The sequence below is a fragment of the Microtus pennsylvanicus genome, chromosome 7 (genome assembly GCF_037038515.1).
Source record: "Microtus pennsylvanicus isolate mMicPen1 chromosome 7, mMicPen1.hap1, whole genome shotgun sequence".
NCBI lineage: Eukaryota > Metazoa > Chordata > Mammalia > Rodentia > Cricetidae > Microtus > Microtus pennsylvanicus.
The window spans coordinates 33,142,628-33,163,507 of record NC_134585.1 but is presented as its reverse complement, the minus strand read 5'-3'; the positions used below and the strand labels follow the sequence as shown (position 1 = coordinate 33,163,507).

The following is a 20,880-nucleotide window of genomic DNA, read 5'->3' as shown; positions in this document are numbered from 1 at the left end:
AAAATATTTATTTTTAATCATGTGTGTGTTGTGTGTATAGTGCTGTGTGTGTGTTGTATGTGTTGTGTATATAGCATATGTGTGTGTGTATGTGTGTATGTATGTGTGTGTGTATGTATGTGTACATGAGTGTAGGTATCCACAGAAGCCAGAAGAGGGTGTCAGATCCCCTGGAGGTGGAGCTTACAGGCTGCTGTGAGCTCTCTGACATAGGTACTAGGAACTGAACTTGGTCCTCTACAGGAGCATCGTGGGCTTTTTAAAACTACCTGAGCCACCTCTGCAGCTCTAAGTGATGGTTTTTTAAAAAATTTATTTATTTATTAAGGATTTCTGCCTCCTCCCCGCCACTGCCTCCCATTTCCCTCCCCCTCCCCCGATCAAGTCCCCCTCCCTCATCTGCTCAAAGAGCAATCAGGGTTCCCTGACCTGTGGGAAGCCCAAGGACCGCCCACCTCTATCCAGGTCTAGTAAGGTGAGCATCCAAACTGCCTAGGCTCCCCCAAAGCCAATACGTGCAGTAGGATCAAAAACCCACTGCGATTGTTCTTGAGTTCTCAGTATTCCTCATTGTCAGCTATGTTCAGCTAGTCCGGATTTATCCTATGCTTTTTCAGACCCAGGCCAGCTGGCCTTGGTGAGTTCCCGATAGAACATCCCCATTGTCTCAGTGTTTGGGTGCACCCCTCGCGGTCCTGAGTTCCTTGCTCGTGCTCTCTCTCCTTCTGCTCCTGATTTGGACCTTGAGATTTCTGTCCGGTGCTCCAATGTGGGTCTCTGTCTTTGTCTCCTTTCATCGTCTGATGAAGGTTAATATTCAGGAGGATGCCTATGTGTTTGTCTTTGGATTCACCTTCTTATTTAGCTTCTCTAGGAACATGAATTATAAGCTCAATGTCCTTTATTTATGGCTAGAAACCAAATATGAGTGAGTACATCCCATGTTCCTCTTTTTGGGTCTGGCTTACCTCAATCAGGATAGTGTTTTCTATTTCCATCCATTTGTATGCAAAATTCAAGAAGTCCTTGTTTTTTACTGCTGAGTAATACTCTAATATGTATATATTCCATACTTTTTTCATCCATTCTTCCCAATTATAAAATGGGGCACTGAGCTGAACAGAGAATCTCAACAGAAGAAGTCCAAATGGCCAAAAGACACTTAAGGTCATGCTCAACTTCCTTAGCGATCAGGGAAATGCAAATCAAGACAACTTTAAGATACCATCTTACACCTGTCAGAATGGCTAAAATAAAAAACACCAATGATAGCCTTTGCTGGAGAGGTTGTGGAGAAAGGGGTACACTCACCCATTGCTGGTGGGAATGCAAACTTGTGCAACCACTCTGGAAAGCAGTGTGGCAGTTTCTCAGGAAATTCGGGATCAACCTATCCCTGGATCCAGCAATACCACTCTTGGGAATATACCCAAGAGAGGCCCTATCATACAACAAAAGTATATGCTCAACTATGTTCATAGCAGCATTGTTTGTAATAGCCAGAACATGGAAACAATCTAAGTGATGTTTTTAAATCATACCATGCGCATTCTGCTATGTTAGAGACACTGGATCCTATTGAGGTCTTTTATTTTGGCATGTTGCCACTGTATTTGTCAGACATGTTGACTTTGGCCTGTTTTTGTGGGTTGGTTCCAATGATTTAGTAATTCTCATTGCATTTGTGACAGGTTGTGTGTGTGTGTGTGTGTGTGTGCGCGCGCGCGCGTGTGTGCGTGTGCGTCTTCTGGTACTGCTGGAGGTAGCAGCAGTGGGCTCTTCAGACCAGAATGCTAAGTGTATCTTAGGAGCAGAGTGACTTCTCCCCCTGCTGTCACGTGGTGTCTCATGAGTCTAGGACAAGGCAGTCAGCCCTTGAGCCTCATGCGTGTCCTGTCTGCTTGATTTTGATGACACTGTCCAGAGGAAATAGTCTAGGCCTGTGGAAACAAACAGGCTCCATTCCCATCCTTGGCCGATCCTTTGGCACCCTATCTCCGGTGAGCCTGACTTTAGCTAGACCTGCTAGTATATACTTCTCCTAAGTGTCTTAATGACCTTCTGCCTCTTTCACCGCATCACTTAGACTTCAGATCCTGGATATTGACAGGCGGCCGTGTACTAAATTTAATTTTACCTTAATGTTTAATGCAGAAGAGAAATGGAACATGAGGGGGAGTGGACCATGTGGGGAGCAGTTACACCACTGCCAAATACAGCTTTTCACTGAGCTCTCTCCTGTGATTCATTGATCTCTTTCCCACACACTCCATTCCCAAGAAAAGGTGTCTTTTTTGTTTTTAATTCCTGGCTAAAGAAGCAGCCAAGATAGGCTTCGCCCTCTAGTTACTTAGAAAGCCAATGAGCTTCATACAGCAAGCTCCCTTATCCAGTCATGGAACACACTGGGGTTACTATTGTGTGTAAAAGAAGAGGAAAGAAAACCTGGCTATTTGAAGATTTCCCACTCTTAATCATTCCTGCTGTCTTGTGGGGAAGAGTGAGTCCAGGTTGAGAGCACAGGAGGTTCACCAATGCCTACTTGAAGTTGTGGGTCCTTGTACCTCCAGCTTGTAAAGAGCACCGAATATATCTACCACCAGTGTGTTTATCAAATGTGCAAAGTAACCAAAATGTCTTGCCATTTGCGCATTGTTCCTTAATGCATACAAGTCAGTGTCAGTATCTGATAAATGTCATCCTCCAGTGGCAAGGACCAGCGGAGGGCACAGGGTAATGTAATGTAAATGGCCTGGCGGCAATCGCGATAATCAACATTTGTTAAATGACCTAATAGAGATATCTCGCCCTACACCACACAACTCTTGCAATTATGGATTATGTTGTGTTAACCTAAACACAAAGTTATTCTGGTGGGTTTAGTATGACCACACAAAATCCCTTTAAAAATGGGAGCTTTCTCTGGCTGGTGGCAGAAGAGAAAGTCAGGGAGGGGAATTTCATGCACCGTGCCTGACCTAATGATGGGGACACACGTGGTAGGCTATATGTACAGCATCTCCAGGGGCTGAGAAAGACCCCTTGCCTGTACGGAAACCTGGACCTCAGCTCTACAACCTCAAGGAACTACACCTCCTCGTTATCTCCCTTCTCCTTCCTTTCCTTCTCTCCTCCCCCTCCTCTTATCTGAATGAGTTTGAAGCAGATTCCTTTTCAACAGGGGAATAGAACTGAAGAATGCAATCAGTATGGCAGACCATCCTCTGAAAAATGGAAAGCTAAATATGTATATATGTGTGTGCGCGCGCATGCATGTGTGTACGCTTATGGAGGAGACAAATCACCTTTGGGTGTTCTTTTGCTTTGTTTTCTTGAGGCAGGTCTTTCATTGGCCTGGATCTCTCCCACCAGGCAAGACTGGTGGATCAGCAAGCCCTAAGGAGCTGTCACATGCCCAGTGAGAGGATGACAGCCCCGCCTAGCATTTTTGCTTTCAAATGGTTTCTGAGGAAGCAAACTCAGGTTTTCGTAAGTGGAGAGCAAGCACTTCATTGACTGAGCCACGTCTCCAGCCTAAAGTTACACCACTTTAACAAAGCAGTTCTATCTAATCAAACATCTCCTTCCACTCCCAGCTCTCTCTAACCCCTCTCTCTATGATGTCAACAGAATCGACCAGAACCAGCCTACTCAGAAGCCACATAGCCACCTCCAAGAGCTGCAGTTACACTAAGGACAACTCCAGCCCCAGCATCTGCGTCACCACTGCTCCGAGTGACAGAGGCAAGCTCAAGACGGTCCCTACCCCAGCGAGCCCCATTCATCTTCTTTTGCCCACTGTTTGATGCCTGAAAGACACGGGTGGGATCTGTTGGGGATAGTAAAAAAAAAAAACCACTTCAAGTGTTACAGATTCCTCCCACAAAGGCTGGCGTGTAAGTCAGGAATACCTACTTAAGTGCACTCCATTTTCCTAGGGCTGGATTTGGGCTACTCGTGTCTGGGTGTTTGGCACACTCGTGGCTGCTCACTCGACTACCATGTCAAAAGAAATGTTTGCTACTGTGTCCTTTAATTCTAAAACTCTTGCCACCCAGTCAACCTCTTTCTGGTTCCAGCTGTCAAACTTATAAGGCTAAGTATGAGGAAGGTAGAACTTGTCCACGCAGTGACTAAATTATGAGATGACTTTTCTTAAAACAATAAATTGAATCTTATAGTGCATGCTCTACAGTTCAGTTAGTTACTAAATCCTGTGCCCAAAACACAGTCCCTTATGTAGTGAAAGCACCTGAGTGACAATTGTGCCCCTGCGTTAACTTGTCGTGGTTGAGTCAGATTCTGCTTCAGGGCCACTGTGTGGGGGACCTTTCAACCTAGCTTGCATGTCCTCAGCCAGCTACATGCAACCTGCTAGCTTGCATACCCACAGTCGGTCATGTGCAGCCTGCTAGCTTGCATGTCCTCAGTCAGACACATGCAGTCTGCTAGCTTGCATTTTTTCAGTCAGACACATGCAGTCTTATAGTGTCCTCAGCCAGACACATACACCCTGCTAGCTTGCATGTCCTCAGCTGCCTACATGCACACATAAATCCATTCATTATGGGACTTAGCATATGACGACTAGAACACGGTTTCTTAAGCATTTAACCAACGCACACCTCGCCTGCTTCCCTTCCAGCTGCTGCTAACTCAGCGAAGGACTACTCCTCTCCATTTAGACATCCAAGGCTATATAGAAGGATATACATTTAAAACCCCAAATACTAATTTCAAAATTTGAACTTAACGATTCCACAGACTCTAACAGTCTTTGGTTTCCCTCACTAACCTGAAGAACTATGAAAAAAAGGGTCCGGATTGAAAAATGTCGATCAAGTCCCTCCGCTAGTAGTTGTGTCTGTGTGTGGTGGTGGTGGTGGGGCTAATGCTGGTAAATCATAGTCTTGTTAAACGTTTTAAACATGGATTTGAAGAAAGGGACTGTGTGTGTGTGTCTGATTCTTCTGTGGAGAGAGCGCTCACTGCGTAGCGGGTGGGGAGTGAGGGGGTAAGGCAGGGCTGTGTCACCTGGGCCTGGCTGGGGCTCTCGGGGAAGCTGCTAATGCATTTTGCCTGAAAGCCTGCTCTGGTGGGTTAAACTATGGCCTCTGAAGTGTGGGCTGCCATTAGCCCTCCATCCGAGCAAGAGAGATGGATCCTTGATGTCAGCCCCCATATATATATCGCTGCCGTCTCGCTCCACAGAAATGAGCACCCTGTGCATGGATAAGCACCTAGATGACAAATTGTCTGAAAGAATCGCCAGAAATGGAAGCCACATTACTGGCCAAACGTGAGTGCTTTAGTCTAAGGAGGACATTTTGTTCTGGTTTTATTTGTGAACGCCTAAGTTGCGGGTTTTAAACTCTAGGGTCTTGTGTTCTTAGCTCTGCAGACATGTCCTCTAAAAACTGGCTCCAAACGCACAGCCTGGTGGCCAAGAAGCTCACCATCATGGATGCCTTGGCTGGGACGGTAGTGCCCCACAATGCCACGTATGTCCCCATCCTGAATAAGCATGTTGCCTCCAAGGTCTTCGATGAGGTAATGTGATGGATTGTTTGTGTGCCCCTCCCCACTGCTCCCCCGCTCCAGATGATTTTTTTATTTTCTGCTCATATAAAAAAATGACCTGCTTTAATTTCTTGAGCGATTGTAGAAGAGGTATTTGTCTTGGAAGATTTGTGTAGAGACAGTAAATGAGGGAGAGAAATGGGGACTCTCACTCATCCCTCCCTTCCAGGGCAGGACGAACTGGCCTTCGCTGAGCTGGCAGTTTGCAGCCCCTTGCTGCTGTGGGGATGTGTGGAGCTGCAGAGATGTTGAAAGCTCCCCAGAGAAAGAGTGGGCATCCAGGGACCTAGGGACCAAGGACCAGGGAGGAGGGAGGGCTTTGCCAGAGCGATGAGGCCCCTTCTTTTCCCAAGTTGAATGACACTCTCTCTATTATAAAAGCCACCACAAGCAAGGAGAGAGGAGGCGTGGGAGGGGGGCTGGATTTGAAGTGGTCGTTCTCCTGGGGAAGAAAAAGAGCCTCTAGTATGAGTGTGTGGTAAGTAGGGTATATGTGGCCAAGGCCATGCATGCCCCCTTAGGTCCAGCTGGCCCTTGGTGTCTGTGAACTCTTCATCTATGGCTTCAGCCAGTCTTACCTCAAAAGTTATATCTGCACCGAGCATGTACATTTCCCCATTACTTCCTACCCATGCGGTATAGTAGCTACTTACACGTCATGTACTTTGTCGTGGGAGTTATGAATCACTGATGACTTAAGGGACACAGGGATGGAGGGAGGTTATGTGCAGAAACCCCTCCATTTCGCAGAAGGGTCTGAGAGTGTCGACAGTGGTGGCAGTATGTTCGGGAGCCAGTCCTTCCCCAGCGAGGACCAGTTGTGACGGGAAGCTCCCCATCTTCAGGGAGAGCAGTTTCTGAAACAGCCGCGCTAGAGAGGGATGTCAAACACAGAGGAGATGCGAACGTAAGGCCCAAGGTCCGCTGGGAAATACGAAGAGGCTGAAAGTTCAAGTAGCAACCCTCAGGCTTCCCAGCTCTAAAGGGAATGGCATCCCTAAAGGAACATCCTGGGATGTTTATGGCTGGGATGCTTGGTGTCTGCCTCAGGTTATCTGATGGGACAGGGTGGCAGCGGGTAAGAGCAATTTTTAAATTGGGGAAAGGTCATCAGGGAGGACAGCTTATTGTACAATTCTGTCTTTTTTTTCTATATTTGAGATTTTCTACAAGACCATCTGGTGAAAAGGCTCTAACTGGCCTTGACCTCGCTGGGGCAGGCATACTTAGAGCAGCAGACAGATCAACGGGATTCTCTTCTGTTAGCCATTAGTCACATTTAAGAGTGCCCGATGGAGGTCAGTGTCACCCTGCTGGCTGTTGTCGTTCACCTTGGAGGTTGTGGGTGGCCCTGGTTTCCCTGTTCTTTTTGCCTCAAGGCTCCCAAGGCGAAGTGAGCGATCTCTTCCAGGAAGTCTGGTGACATTTTCTTCAAGTTCCGTGCATTTCTTTCATTCATATATTTGGGATTTATTTGGCCCAAACCTGTTTAATGACTTCCTCTTGGAAGCAGAATTTCCTTGGGCGTATAGCATCCCTCCTTGTAAGTTTTCCAGTGACTGGAGATACATTGGAATGGAAAGTTCTCCAAAGCACATGTGGCGGGCTAGGGGAATGCAAGTGGATGATCAAAAGAAGAAGCCATAAAGAGAATATTTATCCCCTAACTACATTGAAATGGACCAGTGCAGAGGAGGGATGTTGGAGGCAGTGGATGATGGCCAGGAGACAGGCTTTTCCAGACACACACCGCAGGGCAGCTGCATGGACTTGCAGTGGTCTGACAGCTTATACAAGACCTGTGCAAGCTCAAGCCAGTCCAAACTCCAGCATCGACAGAGGAGGTGGGCACAGAACCCTATCCCTAGCTGAGGAGCTATTGGCAACTGATAGATGCTGGAAGGGGGGGTTCTCAGTTTTCTTTAGGCGATGGCCCCTAGTAGGTAGAGCATGCTCCAGTCAATGGCCCCACACCCAAGAGTACATGGGCACCACAGTTGGACTCAGTGGGCTTAGAAGACAGTGAGGGCAGGTGGGGAAGGGAGGGTTGACTTGGGAGGAGTTAGAGGAGGGGCATGCATGTTACCAAATTGCATCATATGAAACACTCAAAGAATTAATAAAAATGACATTCTGCATAAACGTGTATGAAAGTAAAAAACAGGTATAAGAAAATGTTTGTAGCATATACAATGAAGGTAGGTTATAAGAACTACGTTATTAATATACTTGCTGGAGTATATATCAGTGTGTGTATAAACTGGTATTTAGCCTGAATGCACGTGCGTGCACACACACACACACACACACACACACACGTATCTTCACCAAGAAGGTATATAGGCATGATAAATATTTCAGTGAGAAATCTGAGATAAAAGAGAGAAAAGCCAAAATGACACACAAAAATATTTAACTTTAGTAGTAACCAGATATATGAGGTAAGAAATATACAAAATTTGAAAGCTAATTGGCTACTCCTCTCCCCATCAAATTGGAAAGGTAAGAGCCAGTGAGATGGCTTGGTGGGTGAAGGCACCTGCGACTAAGGCTGGCTTCAGCAGGAAGGAGGAGAGATGCTCCTGCTAGTCGTCCTCCAGCTTCTACGTATGTGTGGAGAAAGTAAAACTTTAATTGAGCTTAAGGATTTTCAACTCTGTCATGAGGAAAATAGGAGAGATTTTATCATGGGAAAAAGTCAACTTTGGCTTTTTTGCTGCCTAAGTAAAAGGCAGTGTGGAGATGTGAGGCTGAGAAGCCGTGGCAGTCGAGAGGCAAGTCCAGACATTGATGACTCGATGCCGACACCGGGCAGAGGTGGAGGCCTGTGTGAAGTCACATCAGTGGGACTGAATGGTGAGGGGCTGAGATGTCCAGAGATTCCCAAGATTTCACCCACACGAAGGCATCAGAAGCACACAGGGGGAGAAAGACCGTTTAATACACGGTCCTGGCAGGACTGGATATGCCACACAACAGAATGAAATTAGACCAGCAGCTCTCGTCCTAGAGAAACAGCAATTCAAAGTGGATCAGCGTCCTCCATCTAACATGTAAACTGCCAGAACTGCCTGAGGAAAATGTAGGGAACTCATTTCAAGTCATAGGCAAGTCAAGACTGTTCTGGCCAGGACTCCAGCAGCACAGGAGATGGGCCCAAGAATCAACACATGGGCTGACGTGAGATTAAAATGTTTCTTCACATCAGAGAAAACTACCATCAGAAACAAGCACACAACCCACAGAGTGGGGAGAAATTTTTGCTGTACTTCAGACAAAATTCAGTTATACTTCAAATAGGAGGTTGATGTCTACAATATATAAAGAGCTGAAACAATTAATTAAAAAATGAAGCAGTCTATTGAGAAATGGGATCATGAAATGAAGTTAACTAAACAGAAAACAGAAATGGACAAAAATATTTTTAAAAGCCCTAGACATTCTTAACCATTAGAGAAATGCAAATTAAAACCACTTTAAAAGTTCACTCTCATCCCGCTTAGAAAGGCTCCCATCATAAAAATGAATGACCCTAAATGCTAGCAAAGATATAAGGATGGGGGACCCTGAATCACTGCCGGGGGGGTCGTGTGGAAATGGTCCTCAAAAAATTCAAAATAGGGCTATGATATGCCCTGAAAATAAAAACCCAGAGCACTTCATATCCTACCAGAGAGATGCCTGTAGCTCCATGCTTATTACTGCTATATTTGCAACATCCAGGAAGCGGGATCAGCCTAGGTGTCAATCAACAGATGAGTGGATAATGAGAACATGGCCTGTATAATAATTGGTACATTACTCAGATGTTAAAGAAAAATGAAATGTGTGAGAGACAGATGAATCTGGAGAGTATTATATTAAGTGTCATGACCCAGACTCAGAAAGACAAAAGTCACATGTTCTCATATGCAGATCCTGTATCAGTTCCTTTCCTGGTGCTGTGATAAAGGCCATGACCAAAGCAATTTGAGAATGAGGAAGCTTTGGCTAATGGTTCCCAGGGATGAGTCCTTTGTGGCGGGGAGGCACAGCTCGGCAGCAAGCTGCGGGCAGCAGGCGTGGCCAGAGCAGGAAGCTGGGAACTCCATCCTGTACTGCAAGCACAAAGCAGAGAAAACAACTACAACAAAATACAAGTGGTATAACGCTTTTTATTTCAAAGCCTGCCTCAAACGACATACTTCCTATAGCCAGACCACATCACCCAAATCTCTCCAAATAATGACACTAACAAGGAACCAAAATACCGAGACTGTGTGTGTGGGGAGCATCTCATCCAAACTACCATCGATCCTGACTTTTAATATTTACAGTATGTAAATAAAGGGATGGGAGAAGAATTACAAACTATGAGACTAGATAGGAGAAGCTAGGTAGGAGAACGTTATCAAGGAAGGACAGAGGGGCCAGGAGAGCATAAAGACGCACGTGACACGTAACGGGGCTGCTGCAGATGGGAGGAGGGCGACAGAGTGCCAGGGAGAAGTGGGGCGGAGAAGTAACAAGACCACAATGGAACGGCCACACTGTATGCTAGTATACGCTAGATTCCAGACTTGGTTGTTATGACAGAAACATTCCGGAGGAGCAGGAGTTAGGATCCTGATAGCTGGGAGAACATTCCAGTGTTTCACTTCCAGAAAGCAAGGACAAAGAGAAGGGAGTGGACATCTCCCCATGGACACTTGCGTTTGGCGCCTTTTGTGGTGCCGTCCATTCCCATCCCAAGTATACAGACAAGATAGTGCGGTGCCCAGCAAGTCACCCTTCATCACTAACAGAAAGGCAAGAATTAGATGACGATAGAGGTAGACCATAATGCATTTCAATCTCATCTCCAAAACAGAGTTTATGTCTTTACATTTTTAACTTTTATTTTGACAAATCCTAACTTTATATGTTTACAGGGCACAATGTGGTGACTTGATATTAGTTTACAATGTGACATGATTAATTCAAGCCAATTAGCATATCCAATACCTTGCTTACCTGTGATTTTTAAAAAAATTATGTGTATGCATATGTGTTTGTATGTATGTGCACGTAAGTAGAGTGCCCACAAAGGGCAGGGGAAGGCACCTGACATGGTTGCTGAGGGCTGAACCAGGGTCTTCTGTAAAAACAGCACTTGCTCTTAGCTACCGAGCCATCTTTTCAGACCCTGTTATTTTCTGTTGGTTTGTTTTTGTTTTTTTATGATGAGAGTGCATGATCTCACCTATATAGAAAGTCTAAAAAAATGGAGCCCTAGACATAGGGTGGAGTGCTGGCTCCAGAGGCTGCAGGGAGGGAGCGGAGAGGGGGACTGTGGGAGCTGTTGATCAAACAGTACAAGGTTTTAGACAGACGGGAGGAAGAGGTTTTGAGATCTATTGCACAGCAGTGTAGCTTCAGTAGTAAATAATGTAGTGTACATTACAAAATGGCTCCAAGAGTAAACTCCCAATGCCTTCTATTTGTACCTTTTGTTCCCTAATAGTTCCTTAGACTGGGAGAGACCCTCAGCTGTAAATGGGAAGAATCGAAAAAGAATATGCTAAAATGTCTCCCAGCTTATTAGAGAGATTTTTTTTTTAAAGTTTGCCATGATCATTTTGTGGAAAAGATGATGGAACTGGCAAGCAGGTGGGCCTGAATCTTTTCTCTGCCCTGAGAATTTTAACTGGCTCCTCTCTGTTCAATGCATGGCAGCATCTGTATGGGCCAAGAAGCTTTGTAAGGGGTCTTTGTTTCATTCATGGCTTACTTGGGGGATCTTTCTTCTTCCGAAACACAATTCTGTTTTGCTTTCCAGCTTCCTGGACCAGTAGCAAATCTGTCACCTTGGAAATGAAATACTGAGCAGAAAGGTTGCCCTAGCAACTGTTCATTACAAGATATAAAATAGGCCAGATAATTTTATCTTAGCTCTTTCAAAGAGATGAATTCATCACTAAGTCATATGCAGAATAAAATTGCTTTAGCCATTAGATGAGCCTAGAATTCAGAGCTCTTTATTGATAATTGCCTTTAAAAAGGATAATTTGGGAAGATTAGCCTGAATTATTTTAGAGCCGACGACATCCATCATCTTCATCATCATCATCTTCTTCATCGTGTCTGTTATAGCATCCCATAAAGGCCATCTGCCTTGTCCTCTGGACTCTATGCATAGCTTTGTGCCTTTTTACAGCATCTCTGTCATTTATTCCTGGAGGACCACAAAGGGGTCTCTAATCTATTCTATGATGAATAGAACATACTAGGCTCTGAGAAAAATATTTGATGTCATTAAAGTATCTGCCCTAAATCTTAGAGCAACCTGTGACGAATCTATTCATCTCGCCATTTAGCTGATAGGAATATTAGCTACAAAGAGACCAGGGATGTTGTTTAAATTATGTTTTCCTGCTTTCAAATACGGGAGGATTTTTCTATCCCTAGCATTCAGGAGGTTCGAAGAGAACTGCTAGAAGTCTGTAGCCCAGCCTGGGCTACATAGTGAGGTTGAAACCAGTCTGGGCTCCAAAACAAACAAGCAGCAACAAACCAGACAACCCAGCAAACAAACAGTAAATACAGGAGGATTAAACTTAAATCTACTGAATGGAAAGTTGAAAATTTTTAAAATGGCAGTTATTCCAAAAGCTATTTACATATTCATCACACAGAAAGATGAAACAGTATAGGTATGTGGAAAAGAAGTCATGGAATGGCCGGACCTTTCTTTGGTGCCTACATGTCCTTTGTTCTTCCCTTGGGAGTCTACCCTCAGCCAAGTCAAACTGAGCGTGAAGTTTTGAGGCTCTATTTTCCATCCCTCAGTATCACTCAATGCCAGCAAATGTTGACTGACTTTTTTTTTTTAAATTTAGAGCTAAAATGTGAATGACAATCGACACCACAGTCCCACACTTTCATGGGTTTTGAGCGATCTCATTGACCACCGCTTTGCCAGTCAGTTCTGTGAACCTTGTCTTCACTTGTTCTTCAGAGCTTGTAGAAACTGCCATTTGAAGGGCATACCCTTAAGATTCAGGGCTCAGCCGTTTCAACAACGGCAATTTCTAGAATACCGTTATGTCTGCATTCAGAAATATGACCACATGAGACTCACAGAGCTCTGCATTTTCATTAGACACATCAATTAGAGCTTTTCCTTGCCTGGTTTGTCACTGAGTGCTGAAAAATTTATTGAAAAACACTGGAATTCATAAATTTGGTCTAGATTAATGTAAAACCATCAATTTCACACAGTTTTCTGAATTTCATCTTCTGCTACTTCTAATGTCATCAGGTAAATTCCTTCTGATTTATGTTGAAAATTAATAGCTGTGTACATAACTATACATGATATTTTCTTCATTTAGCATCTGCTCTGAACATGTTTCCATGTAATAACGATTTTTTGGATAAGTTTTAATCACATTTACTAATAGGAATTGTAGAGCCGAAGACACATACTGCTTGTCCCACTGGATCTGAGTTTGAATCCCAATGTCTGTGTTAGATGGTTCCCAGCTGCCTATGCCTCCAGCTCCAGGAGCTCTGACGCCCTCTTCTGGCTTTCACGGGTACCTGCACATGTGTGCACATGCCCAACACAGATGTACATGCCTACACATAATTAAAACCTTTAAAAATATCTTTTTTAAATGACATGCTAAACTGTGACAACTTATTGAGCTATTCCTCCCATTTGGGGCAACTTGCATGGAGTCCTGAGAGTACCCATTGCCTCTGTCTTTCTGGTGTCACTAAGAAACAGTGACATGCATACATAAAGCAAACCAAACAAAAACTTGACCTTTTCTATTACTGTGTGAAAGCGTCATGGTTTCATTTCAACATTCAATTATTTTTACCATGTTTGAATAAAAAAGAAATAGATCTCTTCAAAATCCTTTTCACATTGTTCATTTTGGTAAACTCTCCCCCAGCAGATAGAGTCTTCCTTTGTCCCGTGCCTCAATTTCTAACAAGGCAAATTTGGCAGAATCTAAACTTAATTATATTTTATAGTATATCAAACTGTTTTAGTCTTTCATGTTATTCAATACATATTATGCATATTTTATTATATGTTTATGTTTAGTACATATATTATACTAGCAATTTGGAATTCATATGTGTTATAAGGGTAGGGCACACAGGTCACATGTAGAGGTGAAAGGAGCAGATACTCTCCCAGCTTTACTTGGGCCCTGGTGACCTGAACTGAAGTAGACAGGATTGTACAAACCACCTTTACTCACTGAGTCATTTCACTAACCCCCTCCCCCCAATAAGCAATACTTAAAAAAGCCAACTAAAGGGGTCTAGAGAGAGGCTCAGCAGTTCAGAGCACTGACTTCTCTTCCACAAGACCTAGGTTTGATTCCTGGCACCTACGTGGTGGCTCACAACCATCTGTAACTCTAGTTCCAGAGGATCTGACACCCTCTCCTGGTCTTTGCTGGCCCTGGGCTCATACATGGTACACAGACAGACATGCAGGCAAAATGCCCATCCATAAAAATAACAAAGAAATTACAGCTTGGTGGACAGTTTAGTTTGCCATATAACAAAAGCTACAATTAAATGTATTTGTCTATAATGGCATTGAATGAGAGCATATGTAGAGAATGTCTCTGTTCTTCCTGGCAGAGAGTGAGGATAAATTATTATTGTTGTTGTTGTTGTATTTTCTTGAACCTGCTTTCCAGTTAATGGTCCAAGGTATTCCATGTAAGAGTAGAACAATTATAATTATCAACCCAATTTTGCCTACCCATAAATTCTAGAAATTTCTACCTCTGTGGTCTATCTTTCTATCCATCTCTCTATGCCTCCCCAACTCTACAAACTTACCCCACATGCCCCTCTAGTCTACTGCTCGCTCTCATAGTTAGAATCTTGTCACTAAGGGGTAGTTGTATGAATTTAGTTAGGACTCTAGTTTCGCCTCAGAGAACTAAAGCAGATGGCGCCTTAGGCTTTTTCCCATTTCCGGATGGATCCCCCTCTAAGTTATAAAAGTATGAAGGAAGTCATTTTCAAGGAGGCTGTGATCGCATCCCTTTACTCTCTCCCAAACTGAGTCCTCAGCTTCTTCGTGACCCTCACTGCCCTCCCCACTCACTCTTCCCAGATGCTAGGCAGCCTGACTGTGATCCCCTAAGCCCTGGAATGTCCTTTGTGACTCTAAATTTGACATCACAAAGAGGGAGGATCATCTGGCCTCAAAGTAACCACCATGCTCTAAACTAAGACCAAAAGACTGAAGGTGTGGAGTATGCCTTTGTGTCCCCCATCCTGCATGCAGAAAGGAAGGCGTGTGGGTGGTACACAATCTGAACAGCTACACTCAAGTTCGCAATGGCCAAGCCAGGCATGAGATCTGTATCTACCAAAGAGGGAAGTACCATAGGAACTTGCCTTTAGTTGAGTAGGGGAAGTCAAGAGTCAGGATTTTGACTAAGCATTTTTTAGTACTGATTTATCGTTGACCACTAGACTTGGTAAACTAGGAGATTTACAGACTTCTGAAGGGGTGCTTTCCTGCCGGGCCACGGGAAGTATAAATGTCTTTCATTTTGGTTGGCATTGATTTTTTTTTCAAGTTTTTGTGATACTGCTCTATTTTGAGGGCTGATTTTTTTCTTTCTTTCTCCTTCATCTTTTTATTTTATTTTTTTACACACTTATGCAATCTTCAGTTTCAAAACCCAGGCATTTCACCTTTAGCCTCCTGTTCTGTTTCCTTCCCTTTGAAAGGTGCATTCAGCAGCCGCATGCTGACTGTGTGGTTTCTCAGTAGCTGGTTAAACTCCAAAGCTTTTCACTCCCTGCCTTTCTCTTCCATTTTCCAAACCTTTGACCATTTTGCTCACTTGGGTCCTAGTGATTTAATTCTAGGGCGAATATATGTATTTTAAAATACTTACACAGTAAAGTCATTAAACTTTTGTCTTCCTCCTGGAATTCCCAAGTTTTAGGCATAGCTACTTTTGATAGGTTAAAACCCAATGTTATGCATGTTTTAGATACTTTGTGTTGTTGTTGTTATTTTGGTTTTTCAAGACAGGGTTTCTCTGTGTTAACTCTGGCTGTTCTGGAACTTACTCTGTAGACCAGTTTGGCCTCAAACTCACAGAGATCTGCCTGTCTCTGCCTCCCGAGTGCTGGGATTAAAGGCCTGCACCATGACTACCCGACCTGTTTTAGACACTTTTAAAGGTAGTTAAGGAATTAAGAGTAATATAAAGAACCCCCATGTCATCTTTTTTGACCAATTTCCCCTCCCTCCTTCCTCAAAGGTAATCCTTAACCGAAGCTTTTGTATATGCCTCAATACAAAAATACTAAGCTATGTTTCTAACCTAAAACTTTACTGTTAAAAAATATTCAAAATGGTGCAACCTTTATTCTGGAAACTGAAAATGGGACTTGAGAGGCCAGGCTATTGTTAAATCTTGAGACAGGTTAGCAGCTGAACCTCTGAATTGGCCGCAGACTCTCCCTTCCCTGCTGTGAGAGCTGACCCAGTGAAAAAAGATCACCGACAGCTGCACCCTCTGTACTCAATCCAGACACCCCCTCCCATTCCCCAGAACACACAGACAGACTGTGTCTGGCTCTTTTCTTATCAAACAGCTTGACTCTGGCCAGCAGCGACGTCAATTGTCAGCAAATGGTGTCTTTCCGACCGTTTTTCAGTTTTGCAGCTTAATGCTTCGCAACAGCCACGTTTGTGAAGCTTCCGCAGGTGCCGTCAGATGTCACTTCTTGTGTGCCCTTCCTCTTTGATTGTATTCTCTCGACATTTCTATTACTGTACATGGAAGCTTCTCAATAGCTATCCGTATACCCCCCTCTCTGCCACCCATTTATCTGTGTTTTTGTCTGTGGGGACCTCGATAAGCCCCTACTTCACGAGCTCTTTTTAAGTGATTACGCCTAGTTTCAACTTTGTTCAATCTATGAAGATCATTCCTCTATTCCAGTTCCAATGTCATTCTTCCAAGATTCAAAAAAAAATTGCATCCACTTAGAATTTCAATGAGCTCCTGTTTGTCTTGGCTCAGCCCAATTGACACCAAACAATAGGCTGAGTGCAAAGCCCCAGCTGAGTGCAGCTGAGAAAGGGTGAGGAAGAATTTGCAGTAGATAAAGGCAACGCAGAAGGTGTGTGTACATTGATATTCTCCCCAGGCTTGGTTCTTGGTTCTGAGGCTATGTGAATGTCCTCTCTTGCTAATTAGGACCTTCTTCCAAGGATGAGGGACTCAGTCACCTCAGCTAACCTGAGCACAACCTGGACCCTTGTTCTCCAGCGCACTCACAGTCCCACTTAGCTCTGGGAGTTGGACTCTCACTGCCATGTTATCACTGGACACAGCTTCCCCCTGATTCACCTCTTTACATCTCTTCAGTTTTTATAGCTATATCCATATAGAGTTTCTTTCTTCTTTCATCTTTGCACTAGTTTCTTAATATATTATTGCACAGTTTTAGAAGCTGGGGAACCAAACAGCATGAACTTCATAACCTTGATTGAAAGTAAAATGATTTCCCTATTAAAAGTAATTTCTTAGGACTGGGGAGATGGCTCAGTGGTTAAGAGCACTTGTTGCTCTCATGAATGACCAGGGTTTGATTCCCAACACCGACATGATGATTCCTAAACACTCATAGCTTCAGTTCCAGAGGCCCTGATGCCCTCTTCTAACCTTCATAGACACCAGTCATGTATGTGGTGCACATACATACACATAAGCAAACATAATTATATATAACATGTAATAATTATACACATATAAAATTTCTATTTCTTATTGCCTACTCTTACCAACTTAATAGAAGCTTTTAAAGATAACACTCGGTGATGACAAGGGTCCCCTGAAATAATTTTGGGTTTTCTTCTGTTGGTTTTGCGGTGATGATTTTGAAAATACGTAGCTTTTAAAATTGAAAAAGAAAAGTTAGTAATTATATTTCTTATTCTTACTTTTAAGAATTGCTACATTCTACTTTTCTGCACTTCCAGTATGGGTTTTATAGTCAGAAAGGCATGTACCCATATAAATATACATTTGAGAGCTCGCGTGAAGCCTCGAGTGACACTTTCCCTTCTGTCTCCGTTGCTGTGTAGATGTCCCCTCTGGCACATATGTGCAACGACACCAATAAGATGATACTAATTAACCCCCAAGGAGTCAAATTCAACATCTACAAGCAGAACGTGGAACAGGCCATTAAATCCTACGAAAAGTGAGTATTATTCCCCGAAGCTCTCGAAAGATAATTTGCTTTGGCTTTTTTCTCTTGTTTTGGCTTAGATTGTTTCGTCTGAAATCGCAGTTTTAAAATGGCCCTGAATCCACATAAAGCACTAGCTCACGTGTGGTCCTACTGGGTGCTGGGTTAGGCTCCTGAGCTGATCTTTCCAACAGTTTGGAACAAGCCACCTTCCCATCGTACACTCCGTAGAAATCTTGTGTTTCCAAGAAACCTTCCAAGTTTTCCTCTTACCGCAATAGCTTTGATCACATGGGCCCCTAACACTTTGAAAAATAACTTAACAACGCCACAGTCGAGACATAGCCACTTCTTCTACTCAGCCCTCCACAGAGCAAAAATAACCAGGAAGGCCAATGGTGTCTGACCCGAACGTGGGCAGACTGCTTCTTGTCACATTCCTCCAAATACAAAGCAAGTATATGCACAGAATTTACACGATCTTGGGACTTGGGAGTCATCTACATGTGACCTACAGTGTCTGGGAGGGTTTGCCTTGATTACATGCAAATCCAATAGCTGTTGTCGGTATCTGTTGCCGTGCAAGAACAGAGTGTCCATGACCCTGATAAATCTGTAGCCCATAAAGGGGGATCTTGAAACCAATTCCTCACGAACACTGAGGGGTAGCTCTATAATATCGATTACTTTTTACATGTTTTGTGTCAATAAGATAATTAAGATGACTACTGAGAGAATTCTACACTCTAACAGTTCAAAAGGTGGAGACTTTCCTCAGGGACAGGTGGCCTCTCTGTCACCTTTTCCCATGACCTGCACACCTGCCTAGAATTAACCCTTAATGTGCATACTTAAGGGACTTTTGAAAGTGCCCAGCTTCTTTGGAAAGCTTATCCTAGATTCTGGAGGCTTCATGGTTGGGTTTTAGTTATCGACACAGGAGAGCATAAGTAATAAGATACACAGAGATTAGAGGTTAGTGATGTGGCCAGGTCCACTAATCCACCCATCATAACTCAGGGTGAGGCGGGCTTAGTGTGTACTCAGAGCCCGACTCCTGCCCACACAGACAATGCACAGAAAGGTCTTTCTTCACCACTTATGGCTCTTCAGTCTTCTTAACGTCAGAGTCTTTCACTGCCCTCCTGGAAGGACTGGTTCCCCCCCCATGTGAGCCCCATCAGTGGTGTTTATAAAGTTGTCAGCACAGGGTGTGACCCCTTATCCAGAACAAAAGGGTCAGGAGAATTTCAGTTTTCTTCCATATCTTTGAATACTTGACTATGCATGAAATGCGTTGGAATTGGGCCCAAGTCCAAACATTTTTTTTTCACTGTTTGAAATAATTTCATGCCAGAAGTAAAAGTTTTATGGCACAGATGAGATTTCCTACTTGTCACATTGGAACTCAAAAAGGTTGGGATCTAGGGTGTCTTTGGATTAGGGATGCTCTGTCTGTTTTTCCGCATCTTTCTGTCCTCCATTTTTATCTTTGTAGCAAGATGACCTATCCTAAGCTTCCTCCTCTCACTGGAGCTTGCATGAAGTCCTCCCTTTAAGGGACTGTTATTCTGCTGTCCCTCAACTGCTCCTTCTTCCTAACGGCCTCCTCAGAGAGGACTCTCCACACCCCCCTCTAGCTACTCCCCTATTGTACCCTGTCACACTCTCAGCTAGTGCACTGCCCACTGGAGCCCACTGACATTCTGGTCCACTAGTTTACAACTGGGCCAGCCTTGTTTCCCCTCCCATGTATTTCTAGCAGAGGCCCGTGCACCTGACTATTTGAAATTCATTCAGATTTGATATAATTCCAGTTTCATTATTAAAATGTTCAAGTTTGATTTGGGTATTCAAATGCAATAAAATTCCATTCAAATTCTAATGTCATTTGCTTGAAATATTCAGATAGCTGAGTTCTGTAATCACTTGGCCTATAAACATCGGGTACAGAGGCGCAGGCTAGAGCTTAGAGGTCAGACAGTGCTTGTGTGTTTTGTCCTTAGTCCAGACCAATGCCTACGTCTAGGCATTGAAAGCAGATGACTTATTTGCAGAACCCACGCACAGGGCTGTTGGAAGGGTTGTTCAGGTCACACAAAAGAAGCATTCCGTGTGGATCTGCTTCCCACCCTGAATCTGTTGAGCCTAAAATAACCATGACTGTGTACAACACAGCGGCCCCTTGACTCCTTCTACCATGTCCACCTCTTCCTGAGGGTCTCAGAGGGGAGGGAGGCCTCTATTCCCAGGCAGAACCACACTCCCTTGAGAAAAAAGCCCAAACACAGAGTGAGTGATCTGTTCCTGCGAGTAACTCTCCAAAACTCTTCTGCTCATGCTAGAGGAGTATTGTTGCTACAAGTTGAACAAAACCTCCTAAGAGTTCCCAACCTCAGATGCTCTAGACACCAACATTTGTGAATGCCCATAATGATGCCACATACAGTAAATCCCATTCCTGATCTCATGGGAAAGACCACAGTGAACATGTTGGTGCATGCACTAATAATTGTGCACACATTTATTTCTGGGCTTGTGCGTGTGAGGGAGATAGGAAAGCTAAGTAAATGTTGTGTTTGGATTTGGGTCCCATCCTTAAGATATTTCGTTACGTACATGCAAATATAGTTCAAAATCTAAAATCCCAAACATTTATGGATAAGAGATCTTCAACTTGTACTTTTAGTAATAATAATCTTTACATTAATGACATTAGCTTTAGTATAGTTGATGTTTAATATTTTTTATTCATTTAACTAATACTGGGTTTATTGTCTTGGTGTGTGTGTTAAATTATTTAATATTATGTCCAGTAGTATTAATAATAGCAATATTATACAGGACTGAGCCTTTGAATTCAGTAGTACTGAAGAATTTTGTTTTTATAAATGCCAGTTCCCTTTTTTTGTGTTTTCCCATGTGCATCTTTCTCATGGTGTGCAAAGGATGAGTGACGGGCACGTATCCTGTCCCGCATCCGCTGCCACATCTCTATGATGTTTTTCCTCCAAAGTAAGCCTTCATCACTTTGAAAATAAATGATTTTATACATCCATAAGTCCACTCAAGCTAGCG

At 43.6% G+C, this 20,880-nt stretch overlaps 1 protein-coding gene across 1 annotated transcript in view; it reads left to right on the top strand.

Annotated features, from left to right (window-relative positions):
• The window catches only part of Vwa3b (von Willebrand factor A domain containing 3B), a 178,044-nt gene that overhangs the window by 120,022 nt on the left and 37,142 nt on the right, over positions 1 to 20,880 (top strand). The window contains exons 17-20 of the mRNA XM_075978890.1: positions 3,631 to 3,744; positions 5,212 to 5,299; positions 5,394 to 5,550; positions 17,696 to 17,814. Coding sequence (XP_075835005.1) covers positions 3,631 to 3,744; positions 5,212 to 5,299; positions 5,394 to 5,550; positions 17,696 to 17,814 — 478 coding nt within the window. The remainder of the gene's footprint in view (positions 1 to 3,630; positions 3,745 to 5,211; positions 5,300 to 5,393; positions 5,551 to 17,695; positions 17,815 to 20,880) is intronic.